At 48.6% G+C, this 14825-nt stretch overlaps 1 protein-coding gene across 3 annotated transcripts in view; it reads right to left on the minus strand.

Moving 5' to 3' along the window:
- Positions 1–14825, minus strand: part of LOC144805972 (NACHT, LRR and PYD domains-containing protein 12-like) — a 443316-nt gene that overhangs the window by 180746 nt on the left and 247745 nt on the right. For all 3 annotated transcript variants that reach the window (XM_078672434.1, XM_078672432.1, XM_078672433.1), the window contains 2 exons: positions 12916–13086; positions 12661–12831 (listed from right to left, as the gene is read on the minus strand). In XM_078672434.1, the coding sequence (XP_078528560.1) occupies positions 12661–12831; positions 12916–13086 (342 nt within the window). The remainder of the gene's footprint in view (positions 1–12660; positions 12832–12915; positions 13087–14825) is intronic.

Here is a 14825-nt window from a genome sequence, read left to right on the forward strand (position 1 = left end):
ATATAAGTGACAAAGGTGGTCTTGCTGCATCCTCAATATAAGTGACAGAGGTGGTCCTGCTGCATCCTCAATATAAGTGTCAGAGGTGACCCTGCTGCATCCTCAATATAAGGGACAGAGGTGACCCTGCTGCATCCTCAATATAAGTGACAGAGGTGGTCCTGCTGCATCCTCAATATAAGGGACAGAGGTGACCCTGCTGCATCCTCAATATAAGTGACACAGGTGACCCTGCTGCATCTTCAATATAAGTGACAGAGGTGACCCTGCTGCATCCTCAATATAAGTGACAGAGGTGGCCCTGCAGCATCCTCAATATAAGTGACAGAGGTGACCCTGCTGCATCCTCAATATAAGTGACAGAGGTGGCCCTGCTGCATCCTCAATATAAGTGACAGAGGTGGCCCTGCTGCATCCTCAATATAAGTGACAGAAGTGACCCTGCTGCATCCTCAATATAAGTGACAGAGGTGGCCATGCTGCATCCTCAATATAAGTGACAGAGGAGGCCCTGCTGCATCCTCAATATAAGTGACAGAGGTGACCCTGCTGCATCCTCAATATAAGTGACAGAGGTGGCCCTGCTGCATCCTCAATATAAGTGACAGAGGTGACCCTGCTGCATTCTCAATATAAGTGACAGAGGTGACCCTGCTGCATCCTCAATATAAGTGTCAGAGGTGACCCTGCTGCATCCTCAATATAAGTGTCAGAGGTGACCCTGCTGCATCCTCAATATAAGTGACAGAGGTGGCCCTCCTGCATCCTCGTTATAAGTGTCAGAGGTGACCCTGCTGCATCCTCAATATAAGGGACAGAGGTGACCCTGCTGCATCCTCAATATAAGTGACAGAGGTGACCCTGCTGCATCCTCAATATAAGTGACAGAGGTGACCCTGCTGCATCCTCGTTATAAGTGTCAGAGGTGACCCTGCTGCATCCTCAATATAAGGGACAGAGGTGACCCTGCTGCATCCTCAATATAAGTGACAGAGGTGACCCTGCTGCATCCTCAATATAAGTGACAGAGGTGACCCTGCTGCATCCTCAATATAAGTGACAGAGGTGACCCTGCTGCATCCTCAATATAAGTGTCAGAGGTGACCCTGCTGCATCCTCAATATAAGTGACAGAGGTGACCCTGCTGCATCCTCAATATAAGTGACAGAGGTGACCCTGCTGCATCCTCAATATAAGGGACAGAGGTGACCCTGCTGCATCCTCAATATAAGTGACAGAGGTGACCCTGCTGCATCCTCAATATAAGTGACAGAGGTGACCCTGCTGCATCCTCAATATAAGTGACAGAGGTGACCCTGCTGCATCCTCAATATAAGTGACAGAGGTGACCGCGCTGCATCCTCAATATAAGTGACAGAGGTGACCCTGCCACATCCTCAATATAAGTGACAAAGGTGGTCTTGCTGCATCCTCAATATAAGTGACAGAGGTGGTCCTGCTGCATCCTCAATATAAGGGACAGAGGTGACCCTGCTGCATCCTCAATATAAGTGACAGAGGTGGTCCTGCTGCATCCTCAATATAAGGGACAGAGGTGACCCTGCTGCATCCTCAATATAAGTGACAGAGGTGGTCCTGCTGCATCCTCAATATAAGGGACAGAGGTGACCCTGCTGCATCCTCAATATAAGTGACAGAGGTGGTCCTGCTGCATCCTCAATATAAGTGACACAGGTGACCCTGCTGCATCTTCAATATAAGTGACAGAGGTGACCCTGCTGCATCCTCAATATAAGTGACAGAGGTGGCCCTGCTGCATCCTCAATATAAGTGACAGAGGTGGCCCTCCTGCATCCTCGTTATAAGTGTCAGAGGTGACCCTGCTGCATCCTCAATATAAGTGACAGAGGTGGCCCTCCTGCATCCTCGTTATAAGTGTCAGAGGTGACCCTGCTGCATCCTCAATATACGTGACAGAGGTGACCCTGCTGCATCCTCAATATAAGTGACAGAGGTGACCCTGCTGCATCCTCAATATAAGTGAGAGGTGACCCTGCCACATCCTCAATATAAGTGACAGAGGTGGCCCTGCTGCATCCTCAATATAAGTGTCAGAGGTGACCCTGCTGCATCCTCAATATAAGTGACACAGGTGACCCTGCTGCATCTTCAATATAAGTGACAGAGGTGGCCCTGCTGCATCCTCAATATAAGTGACAGAGGTGACCCTGCTGCATCCTCAATATAAGTGACAGAGGTGACCCTGCTGCATCCTCAATATAAGTGACAGAGGTGACCCTGCTGCATCCTCAATATAAGTGTCAGAGGTGACCCTGCTGCATCCTCAGTATAAGTGACAGAGGTGGTCCTACTGCTCCTTTAAGCTGCATTCGGCACCGGGCTGTGGTACCAGGTAGTTCATTCAATTGGGTTCATTCCATCCTGTCTGACACCGTTCCAGGGTAGCGATAGGGCAGGTGTGGCCAAGATACTGGACATCACTGGACGGTCACAGGGATCACGTTCTCCCTGTTCTGTTCAACAGACACTTCCACGAGTCTTGGTTAAAACCAGGACTACACTTTCAAAGCGGAGCTGATGACCCCAGCACTAGAGATGAAGGCAGGGCGAGGGGGCCGAAATTTTATTTATTTATTTAAAAGTTTATTAAGCGCACAGCTACCTCCCACAGAGGTGTCCCGGCGCTGAAAACAACATCTGGTGAGGTTCAGTGAAGTTCAGGGGGATAAGGGATGGGCTAGATCAAGGAGAAGAGCCAGGTCTTAAGTTTCTTTCGAAACAGAGGCTCTGAAGTCAGAAATCTCATGTCCAATGGCAGATGATTCCACAATCTGGAGGTGGCCACTGCAAAGGCCCTTCCTCCCGTACGCGCTAGACGAAAACGGGGGCAGAGCATTAGGCGAAGATGGTTAGATCTGAGATTCCAAGATGCTTGTGAGATCTTTAGTCTGTGCCTCAGATAGGCGGGGCCTCGACCATTAAGAGCTCTAAAAGCAAGGGTCAGGGATTTGAACTGAATACGTAGTCTCATTGGGAGCCAATGGAGTTTGATCAGGTGAGGTGAAATGGAATGACAGGGAACATTACAGATCAACCTGGCCGCTGAGTTCTGTACTGTCTGCAATCGATTAATAAGATATGCCGGGGCTCCAACGTACAGACTATTTGCTTAGTCCAAATGTGATGTTATGAGGGCATGGACTACTGTCTTGCGTGAATCTAATGGTAGGAAAGGGATGATTTTTTTGATCATACGGAGCTTTCCAAAACAAGACGCTGTAACTTTGTTTATTTGGGTTTTGCAGGAGAGGGCTGTGTCAAATTGGAAGCCCAGATTGCGGGCAGCTTGGACAGGTACAAGGGGAGGATCTAATTCAGTCGGCCACCAGAGGCTAGTAGAGATGGGGGATTTCTGATTAAAAAATAAGACTTCCGTCTTATCCGTATTCAGTTTTAAATTATTTGAGGACATCCAAGAGGTGATATTCACCATGCAGTGGCAAAAATTTAGTAAAGAACTTTCAGAGTGATCTTTGAAGGAAAACACCAGCTGAGTATCGTCAGCATAAAAGATCACTCTGACGCCCCATGATTCCACCACTTTTGCCAAAGGCTTCAGGTATACGTTGAACAGGAGCGGGCTGAGGGCAGATCCCTGTGGAACCCCCCCATGTCAACGGTTTCTTGGTGGAAAAGAAAGAGCCCAGCATCACTTGTTGGAATCGATCCGTAAGGAATGATTTGACCCAAGCAAGTGGGATCCCACCAACTCCCACCTCCTGAAGACGTGTTAGTAGAGTTTCATGGGAGATGGTGTCGAATGCTGCGGATAGGTCGAAGAGGACCGGCATGGCCTCCTCTCCCCTATCCGTGCACTCACGAATCGACTCGGACACTTCTAGTAGAGCTGATTTGGTACTGAAGTCCAGTCTGAATCCTGACTGAGAGTCATGGAGCAGCAAGTTTGATTCAAGATAGTCGGACAGTTGTTCTTGTACCGCCTTCTCGAGCACTTTGGCTGGCTTGGGTAGGAGTGAAATCGGTCGGTAGTTGCTTAAACACATTGGGTCGACACCACCTTTTTTTTTTAATAGGGATTAGCAACGCGTGTTTCCATAAGGAAGGGACAACACCTGAATATAGGGAGGAGTTCCAGATTTCAAGCAGGGGGTCATTTACCAGCGGGGCAATCTCATTCAAGATCAGAGCCGGGGCTGGATCAAGCGGTGAGCCTTAAAAGTAGAGTCAGGGCATACGCTTTGGTAAGTGGTTTAAAAGAAGTAATTTGGTGCCGGTGGAGTCAAGGTCTGAGGTTTATTCTGTACAGCTCTGAAGGATTGTTGCCGTGATATTAGCAATTTTTTCAGAAAAGAAGTCAGATAGACCTTCACTAAGTGCTTGGCTGGGGGTAACGGGAACGGATAGGGCAGTAGGATTAGTAAACTCTTTAACGATGTTGAAGAGGGCCTTAGTAGAGTTTTTTGCGTTAACAATAGTTTCTGCAAAGTATAAACTCATGTTATTACGTTTGAGTTTATGAAACTCTTTGAGGGCCTGTCTGTAAAGAGATTTAGTTGCCGGGTCATAGGTCCGGCGCCATAGGCGCTCCAGTTTTTTGCAACTGCTTCTGTTTTCCCTTAATTCCTGGGTGTACCAGGGAGCTGATGGTTTTGATCTGCGGGAGGTGAGGGTCTGTAGGGGCGCGACTTTCTCAATGGCGGTTATGAGATCTTTATTAAATGTAAATACCGCTGCATTGAGATCGTCAGGGTGTGAGTCTAAGCTATTATTGTACGTTTGCTCCAAGGCAGTACATGAGACCTTATGCCATTTTCTGCCTTGTTCTCTGATGGCAGATTCCTTCTTAAGAGGCTGGGATAGAGACACCTCGAACGGGATCAGGAAATGATCGGACCAAGTTAGAGGTGTGGAGGGGAGAATTTTAAGCTCCGACCAATTAAAGAAGATCAGATCAAGGGTGTGTCCCGCAACATGTGTGGGGCCACTAACCCCCTGATTCAGATTCATACTTTGCACGGAGTCTAAAAGGTGGTTGGCATGACTACAGTCACTCACATCTACATGATGGTTAAAGTCTCCCAATACCGTGAAGTGAGGGTGTTTAACCCCTTCAGTGCTAATGACAAGGGTAACTCGTCATGGAGTTTCCATTGATTTCAATGGAAAGTCAATGGAAGTGCCTCAGGTGCCTTAGCAGCCAAGTGGTTAAGAGACAGATCTGCAGTGACTGCTAACAGTTCAGAGATGGCAGGCTGTGGGGTATTGGGAGGGCTGTATACCAGGATCCCTGAGAAGATGGCTGTAAAGGCGTCCAAAATGGAAAAATATAGTGCCTCTATGGGCCCTATATTCGGGATTTTTCTGGACGTGATCGTCAGGTGAGTCTGTAGGATAACCGCGATTCCGCCTCCGGTCTTGGAGCCTTCGCGGTTTATACCTGTAAGGCGGTAACCCGGGGGCAAAGCAAGAGCAATATCTGGATTAGAGGAGTCTTTAATCCATGTCTCAGTCAGGAAAAGTAGGTTCCAGGACAAGGATGATAGCAGCAGCCAGATGTCACTAGTGTGGCATGGCAGAGAGCGACAATTCAGTAATCCCATGGAGTATGTTCGTATGGGCGTGGGATGGCTGATTAGTGGATCATGTGGGCATTTTGTATAAGGAGAAAAGGAGAAAGGGCAGCTGTTACATTTGAAAAGGAAGGGACTAATCAGTGAGAGGTTGCACTGTATTGATGGAGTGCAAATTGTCTTTCTTAGATCCAGAAGCTGTGATCTAGACCAGACCTGCTTCTGTGCGAGATGGGAACCGGCAGCATGGCTGGCCCTTGGCCCGGAGCTGGCGCAGACGGGCTTGCCTTAGGTGCGCCTTCGGCGCGCAGACGGCGCGTCCGCTGCGCGTCTGGAAAATGCACATGATTTATAGGAGAGAGGAGATGAAGGGGGGCGTGGCCTCACTAAAGAGGTGTGGCCTGAGGGTTCGCCGGTAATGGCGGCAATAATGTTTGTTTTGGATCCTGCGGCAGCGCTAAGATCCGCTGCGCGTGGTTGTCATGTGCGTGCTGAGCCCCGAGTCAATGTCCAGGGAAAGGAGATCAGGTGGGTAAAAACACAACACAATAGTGACACTCAAATTTTTAAAATAGTAGCGATCGTACGCCCGGCTTCCGCCTCAGGAGAATGTTGTCTCTTACTGGCGCTTGTGATCAGTGTACTTTAAGTAGCTTCGGCGGGGGGCGGGGCCTCACTAAAGGGGCGTGGCCTGAGGGTTTGCCGGTAATGGCGGCAATAATGTTTATTTATTCAAAGTTTTATATAGCGCGAACAAGATCTTTGCAGATATCAGAGCGCTTTACAGAAACAAGGGGTCGGGGCAACAAGAGGGTGAATAAACAAACTATTGGGTACAATATAGTAGTCGGTAATAAGTGAGCAGCAAAATAGGATCGCAATCATGTAAAAAATATAATACCAATAAACATTCAGATAACCAATAATACAAAAACGGTGCAAAGTCTTTGATCCAACAACAATAGAGTTCAGGTGAACTTGGCCATAAGTTTATGCAGAGGAAGAAATAAGCCTGGTTTCAGGAGGGAGTGCATTCCGGATCCTGGGTGCCATTCTTGAGAAGGAGCGTTTGTATGTTTTTTCCTTCCGGAATCTTCAAGGTTTCAGGAGGAGATTGTTTGTACTTCTGTTGGATCTCGAGCCTCCTGATATAGTCAGCTTTTGAGTGAGGTAGTTGGGTGACTTGTGGTGTACTGCCAAGTGTGTCATACAGGCAATTTTCAGCAGTATTCTGGCTTCAAAAGGCAACCAGTTCAAGGATTTTAAGTCAGGGGATATATGTGAGTGTTTTCTTGACCCAGTGATGAGTCTCGCGGCAACGTTCAAGGAGGCTCTTAGGGGTGCGGTTGTTGATATGGGGAGTCCGCTGAGAGCCACAATTCCGTAGTCTATGCGAGGGATGACTAGGGCTTGTACAGCAGTTTGGAAGTCCTTAGCTGGGAAGAAGGGTTTAAGTTTCCTCAAAGTGTTGATTTGGAAATTAGCTCCTTTAGTTGCTTTGCTAATGTGCTGCTGCATGTTGAGGTTGCGTCAAGTGTGATACCTAAGGATTTCGCGGAATCCACGATGGTGGGTTGGAAATTGAGCGCAGTTAGGTGATTGAGCCAGATTTGGGTGTCGGTGATTTTCGCAGGAGGTGAGATCAGAAGGAACTCGGTTTTCAGAGCATTTAGTTTGAGGTGATTATCGGCCAACCATGATTGGGTGTTTCTGAGTGTGGAATTCAGAAGTTTGATGTCTTCCGGGGATTGTAGCTTGAGGTAAAGTTGAGTGTCATCGGCGTACATATGGAAGTGTACATTCGATGCTCGAAGCAAGGTGGTGAGTGGTTCCATGAAGAGGTTGAACAATGTGGGGGATAGGGAAGATCCTTGCGGGACGCCTAAAATTACAGGCACAGATGAGGACAGCACGTTGTTGATCTTGAACTTCTGAGACTGGTTATGTAGGAAGGAAGTGAACCATTTGAGAACAGTCCCGGATAAACCTATTCTGGTGTTTAACAACTCCAGTAGATTCTCATGTTTGACAGTATCAAATGCTGAGGAGAGATCAAGAAGGATGAGGAGGCAGGAATCATTGCGATCAAGGATTTGGAGGGCGTCATCAATTATGTGCGTCATAACCGTTTCCGTACGGTGTTTTGCTCGGAAGCCTGATTGATGAGGGTTGAGGAGGTCAAACTGATCAATGTGTTTTGTCAGTTGGAGTTGTACGCATTTTTCCAGCAGTTTGGCCAAGGTGGGGATATTGGTGATAGGGCGGTAATTGTTTAGGTCGGCCGGGTCAGCTGTAGGTTTCTTGAGTATCGGCGAGACTTGCCCCACCTTGAGGGAGTGTGGGATGAGTCCTTGTTGAAGGGAACCGTTAATGATTTTAGTCCAGAGTGGGAGGAGCAGGGGGGGTGAAGTCTTTTACAGCATTAGCAGGTAGGGGGTCTGCGAGGTGATTAGAGGGCTTCAAGGTGCCGAGCAGTTTGTGAATTGTTTCTTCAGAGTAGGTGTCGAAGGACGTCCATGATGCGTTGTTTTTAGGTTGAGTGGTAGTCATGCTGATGGGGCTGGAGCATCGGCTTACATCATTGAGGAGATCACTTCTTATGTTGTCGGTCTTTAGCTTAAAGAAAGCAGAAAAGTCTTCACAGTGTGGAATAACGCTTGTTGTGCTGTTTGATTGTAGAGGTTGCATCTTGGTTTGAGTTTTGACTAGTTCAAACAGTTTTCTTGGTCGGTTTTTGGCTTGGTCCAGCTGGAGGCTAAAGAAGTCAGATTTTGAGCGCTTGATTTTCCCAAAGTAGGCATTTCTCTTGTTCTTAAGCGTTTTAAGGTGCGGTGCTGAGGGGTCAAATCTCCAGATGCGCTCTGCCATTCGCATAGCACGCCTGTCTTCATTGAGTCTACCATCATACCAAGGGTTCGAGTTCTTGGTGGAGACTCTCTTCAGTTGCAGGGGGGCAGCTTCGTTGATTATTGAGGTCATAAAGTCCAGGTAGAGGTCGGTCAGTGATTGAACATCAGAGGCGCCCAAAGGGGGAAGAAGGAGATTGCAGGTGTGGGAAGGCAAGGAGTTAGGGTTAAGATTCTTCATGTCCCTTTTCCAGATCTTGGATTTGGTGGGTTGAGCCGGGTTAAGTTGAACTTTTTCGTTGATGAAGAAAGAGATGATGTGGTGGTCTGACCAGTCACAGGGTTGGATTGCCCCCAGTTGGGTAGAGTCCTCTTTGGCGATGATAAGGTCGAGGATCGAGCCTTTGTCGTGTGTCGGGCTGTTGCAGATTTGGGTGAGATCAAGCGCATTAAGGAAAGTTTTGAGACTATTCACCACTCCGTCTTTCTGATCGTTCCAGTGGAGATTGAAGTCACCCAAGTAGATTTGAGTAATCTGCCGACCGGCGTTGGATGAGATCGTGTCCATGAGTTGCTGGGTGAAGGTGAGGTTGTCCCCGGGCGGGTGGTAGATGACATGTAAAGAGCATACAGGTTTGCCCTCGCTGGTGATAGAGGCAAAAGAGTTCACAGGAGGTGAGGGAGGGGGAGGTGACTTTAGTAACAGCGAGGTTGCTCCTGAAAATGCAAGTGATTCTCCCGCCCGTCTTGCCGGTCCTGTCGAGTCCAATGATGTGGTAGTTGGGGGGGACTAGTATGTCCATTATAGGTGTAGAAGCTTCAGTTAGCCATGTTTCAGTCAGAATGGCTAGGTCAAGATCCATTGTTATGATGAGATCCGCGACCCTATGCAAGTTGGAACCATTGCCCCAGACCGGACCTGTTAGGTCAGTTCCTCTCCAGTGGCCGAACAAGATAGCATCAGGGCTCAACCGGCCATAAAATCTCCTCATTGCATACACACCTGCCTTATCTCGCTCACATCTGTCTTTACTCTTTTGCTTCACTTGCTTTATGATGGGGAGGTGCCCGTTTTTATTGGGGGTCCACCGATATCTGATGAAGGGTCGGGCCTCACCGGGTGATTTGTTATGGGCCGGACGAAGTGAAATATGTACATGTCATCATGACTGTGACTTTTTCTTTGTACAGAAGTTATGTCAATGATCAACTGTAAAACCAAGAATGTTTGCCTGAAGCTTAAAATTCTGTATAAGAAGAAAAGCCTGATTTTGTAAATTGCGACAGTCTCCTGAGAACATACTCCCTGTGTGTTGTACTTCTAGGACGCTTGTTACCTTGGTTACAGCCAATAAAAATCGATCCTTGACTTCACCTAGAAGACTCTGAGTTTCTGTGGTCTGAATCAGGAAAAGGACTCGTGGTCCTCGGGTGTGTTTCCCCGGACACCGCTGGGTTACCGGATAGAGACCGGTTCTGAAAAACCCAGTACCACAGGGTGTTGAGGGCACGACGGGGGCGGTAGGTGTGATTGCGAGCGGGGATAGAGGGCCAATGCGGGGAGTATTGAGTGGGAGGGTCTGTGCGGAGGGTGGGGGACTTGTTGGGTGAGGCAGTGGTGGTGGATAGGGGGTGTCTGGGGTGTGTGAAAAGAAGTTCTTTGATGGTGTGGAGATCTTTGACTTGTAGGAGGGTGGATATAATCATGTCCAGAGTTGGGTTGGGGATGGTGTTGGGGATGAGAGCCGTGGGCGAGTGGTTGAGTAGGGAACTGGGGAGGGGGGGGGGGGAGGAATGTGCTAGCGTTAATGCAGGGCTCTGCGGTAATAGTAAGTGGGGTGGCATTCGATGGGTGAGAGAAATTGTGGGTGAGGGGTGTGGATGAAGTAGGGGGAGGTTGGAGGCATAGGTGAGGACGCTGTGGGAGGCGGCGCAGGTGAGTTGAGGGATGAGTGTAGGCTGGAGATGGTGGGGGTGCAAGGAAGGTAGTGGGGGCTGAGAATGGGGGGGAGAGAGGAGGAGGGGTTAAGGTAAGGGAGGTGGTGTGCTCTGTGAGTCTAGTTGGGAGAGTGGGGTAGTGGGGAGTGAGAGTGTGGGGGGGGAGATAGGGTGGGAGATAGGCCTGCCGCAGGGCAGGGGAGATAAGTTCAGGGCGGTGTTGGGTTCTGCGAGACTCGTAGGAGGTGTGAGATGGGGTAGGGAGGGTGGGGGTATGGAGGATGTATGAGGAGGGGTGATCTTCGTCAGTGAATGAGGGGTGTGGCGAGGTTACATCGGGTGGGCGACTGACTACAGCGCTGGGGGGAGGGGAGAGATGTGTGTGGCTCAGCTGTTGTGATAGGTTAGGCATGTTGGTTTGACGATTGGAAGTGGAGGGTGTTGCGTAGTCCGAGGTGTTAGGAATGGAGGTCCGCCGGTTGGAGAATGTTCTATGAAGGTGGGGAACAAGTTGTCAAGTAGGTCAAGGTTCCTATCTGTGGATTGGAATAGGATGGTCCTGTTGTTGTAAATGGTGATGGTGGCTCTGCCTGGGAAAACCTGGGATGGTGTGATAGAAAGCGTTAGACCATGAGCGGATTTTCTGGTGGTGGAGATAGTGAGGATGGAGAGGAATGCTTTCCTCCACTGTGCTCTACGTAGAGTGTAGAGGATGATATCGGTGCTCGTGGCTCCATTGATCAGTGAAAAGTAGGTGTCCACAAATGGTGTTTCAGAGTGGGCCTTCAGGAAGTTGTGTTTGAAGCGTTTGGCGTTTTTTTTGGTGAACTCGGCTGGGTAGTTAATTTTGTATGTGTGCTTGCCCATGCGTTCCATGGTGGAAGAGGTGTAGGTAGAGGAGGGGGGTGTGCGTGGGTGAGTGTGTGAAGTTACAGGGCTGTAAGAATGAAAAGAAAAGAAAAATAGAGGATAGCCTTAGGTATGGGCAGATAACGAGGATGACTAGACTAAGATGGCCACCAAAGTGGAGGACTAGTCCAAGATGGCCGCCAAAATAGCATATAGAGAGACAAGGGTAGTAGTCCTTTGTCTGTTGCTGTTGTGATTTAGAGAGTTTAGTTTCATTTTCTACTCTGGGGCAAGTCGAGTTAGTCCAGCTTCTATGTTGCTTGGTGGGGAGGAGAGAGTCCAGCGTCTTGTTACTTGGTGGAGAGGAGAGAGACTTATCTCCGTTTTGATGACCCCTGACCGCGTTGGTATGTAGCCTCATGGTCATCTGGGGGCAGTGGAGGCGATGTATTGCTCCAGTTTATGGCCCTAGCCATTTTAGACAATGGAAAGTGGAAAGACGGCCATGTCCACGAAAATAGTTTGAATGCAGATACCACATTAAGATTCAGGGCAGAGAATGAAAAACCAGCTTGAGTGTTCAAAATAATAATTTGCGTGCAGATACCTTATAAGAATAGGTTTTGGATCCCGCGGCAGCGCTAAGATCCGCTGCGCGTGGTTGTCAGGTGTGTGCTGAGCCCAGAGTCAATGTCCAGGGAAAGGAGATCAGGTGGGTAAAAACACACAACACAATAGTGACACTCAAATTTTTTAAAATAGTAGCGATCGTACTCCCTTCCGCCTCAGGAGAATGTTGATACATGAATAGAAGCAGTTTGAGCTGTATTCATTATTTCTCACACTCACTTTATCACTCATTAAATGAGAACCAGTCCTTACATTAGGATAGTTTTTTTCTCCCTCCTGCCTGCCCAAACATGCTCTAATTATTTCAAATTTCCACATTTTGTTTCTTTGACTTGGTTTCCCATCCTGAGTGAAGGCTGCTGGTTTTTATTCCCTCCATGTCTCTACCGCAAGGCATCTTGTTGTGAAGTCTAGCGTTTCCCATAAACAGATGATGTATACAATCATCTGTACGGTGCTCCGATGACCAGAGAGCCTGGTCTGTGATATCAAAATATTAAAAATGAATGTGGGGATTTGTTTTACAAATTAAGAAATAACATCTACAACCTTTATTTAACTAAGAGCTCACACCTGATGGTGTTGGAACGCAGAGCATTCCTCATTCCTCATTATACACTGACCTGTTTGGTAGATGGTTTTGATATTAATGTTTCATCTTGGGCTAAATTCACCCCCCAGCCCCCAACCTGATAGTGCCTCAAACAGGCTTCTGAGAACAAACCTATGAAGGAGAGAGAGAAGCTGCTCTCAGAGTCCATGAATACAGAGGAAAATACAAAGAGCAGATGAGACAGAAATGCGCCCCCCCTCTTGCTCCTTACTTGATCTTCTGCAGCCGTGTCAGCGGGTGCTTCAGGGCCTCCCAGAGCAGGGTCGCACCAGCGTCACCCAGGGGATTGCAACCCAAGTCCAGCTCCAGCAAAGAGCGGTTAGGGCGAAGGGCAGCGGCCAGAGCTGCACAGGAAGCACCGGTTATCTCACAGCTGTTGAGGCTAAGAAGGGGCGAGAATTAATAATCCTAGTGATAGAGAAAAGCCACGCCCTCACGCCCTCTGCCCTCGCCCCCTGTTCCTTACTTGATCTTCTGCAGCCGGGTGTCCGGGTGCTTCAGGGCGTCACAGAGCAGGGTCGCACCAGCGTCACCCAGTGTACTCAACCTCAAGCCCAGGTCCAGCAAAGAGCGGCCGGAGCAAAGGGCGGCGGCCAGAGCTGCACAGGAAGCACCGGTTATCCCACAGCAATCGAGGCTAAGAAGGTGCGATACAGAGAAAGAGAGGGGATTAAAACATCAATAACTCTCAGCAGGGCTTTAAGTGGGATGAAACGACTGGTGGGGTCTCTCAAAGGGCGTGGCTGATGCAATTAAGTGCAAAAACAGCAGTTGATGGACAGAATGCAGAACAATGTCATACATTCACCCCAGGACAGAGATCTGGGCCTAAATCTATCGCCATAAGTGTGGCAGGGTATGCTCAGACGTGAGTCCCTTGCTCACTTTGCCCCTGGATTCAAGCAAGCCGGGCTGAAGACGGCTGGAATGCCAGAAACCGGTCCTCGGAAGCTGGTTTCCGGTCCAGGGAAGACATGGCTTGGCAGTTCGGGCTGGACTGTTCCCATGAGGCACAGGGTCAGACTGATTTGCATATGGCCATGTCTGAACTGGGGTGGCAGAGTGGGCTAAAGAACGGTGATGGATTAAACCCAGATCAGTTGACTGGGGGTGAGTGTTGGATTGGTTCATATGCTCCGTCCAGCACCACCCCCTTTTGCACCATGATGCAATTAAGGGCGTGGCTTAAAAACACATGTAAAAATCCGTGCTTAGCATATTGTGCCGTCTGACTTGTATTTTGCTGTTTTTGTCATTGCATCCAGATATTGAATATGCTACTTACCAGTATGCATCTGTTCTTGGCATGTAGGGCTGCTAACATTCATATCTTTGCATTAGATCGCCACCTAGTGTTGGGTCCGGATGATCGCACATTGTTGTCCTGGAAGAGTCTTCGAAGTATCCTGAGATAGGTGGCTCCTCCCCTGGACTACAGTGCGCATGGGCATCGGCTCCATCCCCAGATTGTTTTTAGCCATTGTGGCAGAGATGGAGTGTAAAGTGTAAAGGATGTCCATGCTGATGATTGAATGCAATAGTATGTCTGCAGCTGCGACAGGCACCGGGGAGGAGGGCGGGCGATATGAATGTTAGCAGCCCTACATGCCAAGAACAGATGCATACTGGTAAGTAGCATATTCAGTTCGAGGCATGTGGGCTGCTAAATTCATATCTTTGCATAGAATATATAGCAGTCCCTCCGTCAGCGGCGGTTGCCCGTGCCAGCTGCAGAAACGTGAAAGAGTGTTTTGAGAACAGCCTGTCCTACAGCAGCTTGCTGCTTGGAATGCACATCAACACAGTAGTGTTTTGTAAAGGTATGTGGCGTAACCCACGTGGCTGCTCTGCAAATGTCCTCTAAAGGAATGTTCCCCAGGAAAGCCATAGATGCCCCCAACTTGCGTGTGGAGTGCGCTCTTGGGGGTATTGTTAAAGTACGTTTTGCTTTTTGATAACAGATTTGAATGCACTTAACAATCCACCTGGCTATTCCTGCTTTGGAAATAGGGTTGCCTTTGTGTTGTGGTGCGAAGGCAACAAAAAGTGGTTTTGTTTTCCTAAAGTGTTGTGTTCTGTCAATGTAGTACATCAACGCCCTCCGTACGTCCAAAGTATGGAGCATTCTTTCCGCTACCGTCTGTGGGTTTTGGAAGAATGCAGGCAAGTCAATAGTTTGGTTGATATGAAACTGTGACACCACCTTCGGAAGGAATTTGGGGTTAGTGCGCAGAACTACCCTGTTTAGATGAATCTGTATGAATGGCTCTTGGATTGTGAGCGCTTGCAGCTCACTGACACGTCTTAGCGAAGTGATAGCAATAAGGAATGCCACTTTCCACGTTAGGAACTGGAGCTCACACGAATGCAGTGGCT

The sequence above is a fragment of the Lissotriton helveticus genome (genome assembly GCF_964261635.1).
Source record: "Lissotriton helveticus chromosome 1_1 unlocalized genomic scaffold, aLisHel1.1 SUPER_1_unloc_37, whole genome shotgun sequence".
Lineage (NCBI taxonomy): Eukaryota > Metazoa > Chordata > Amphibia > Caudata > Salamandridae > Lissotriton > Lissotriton helveticus.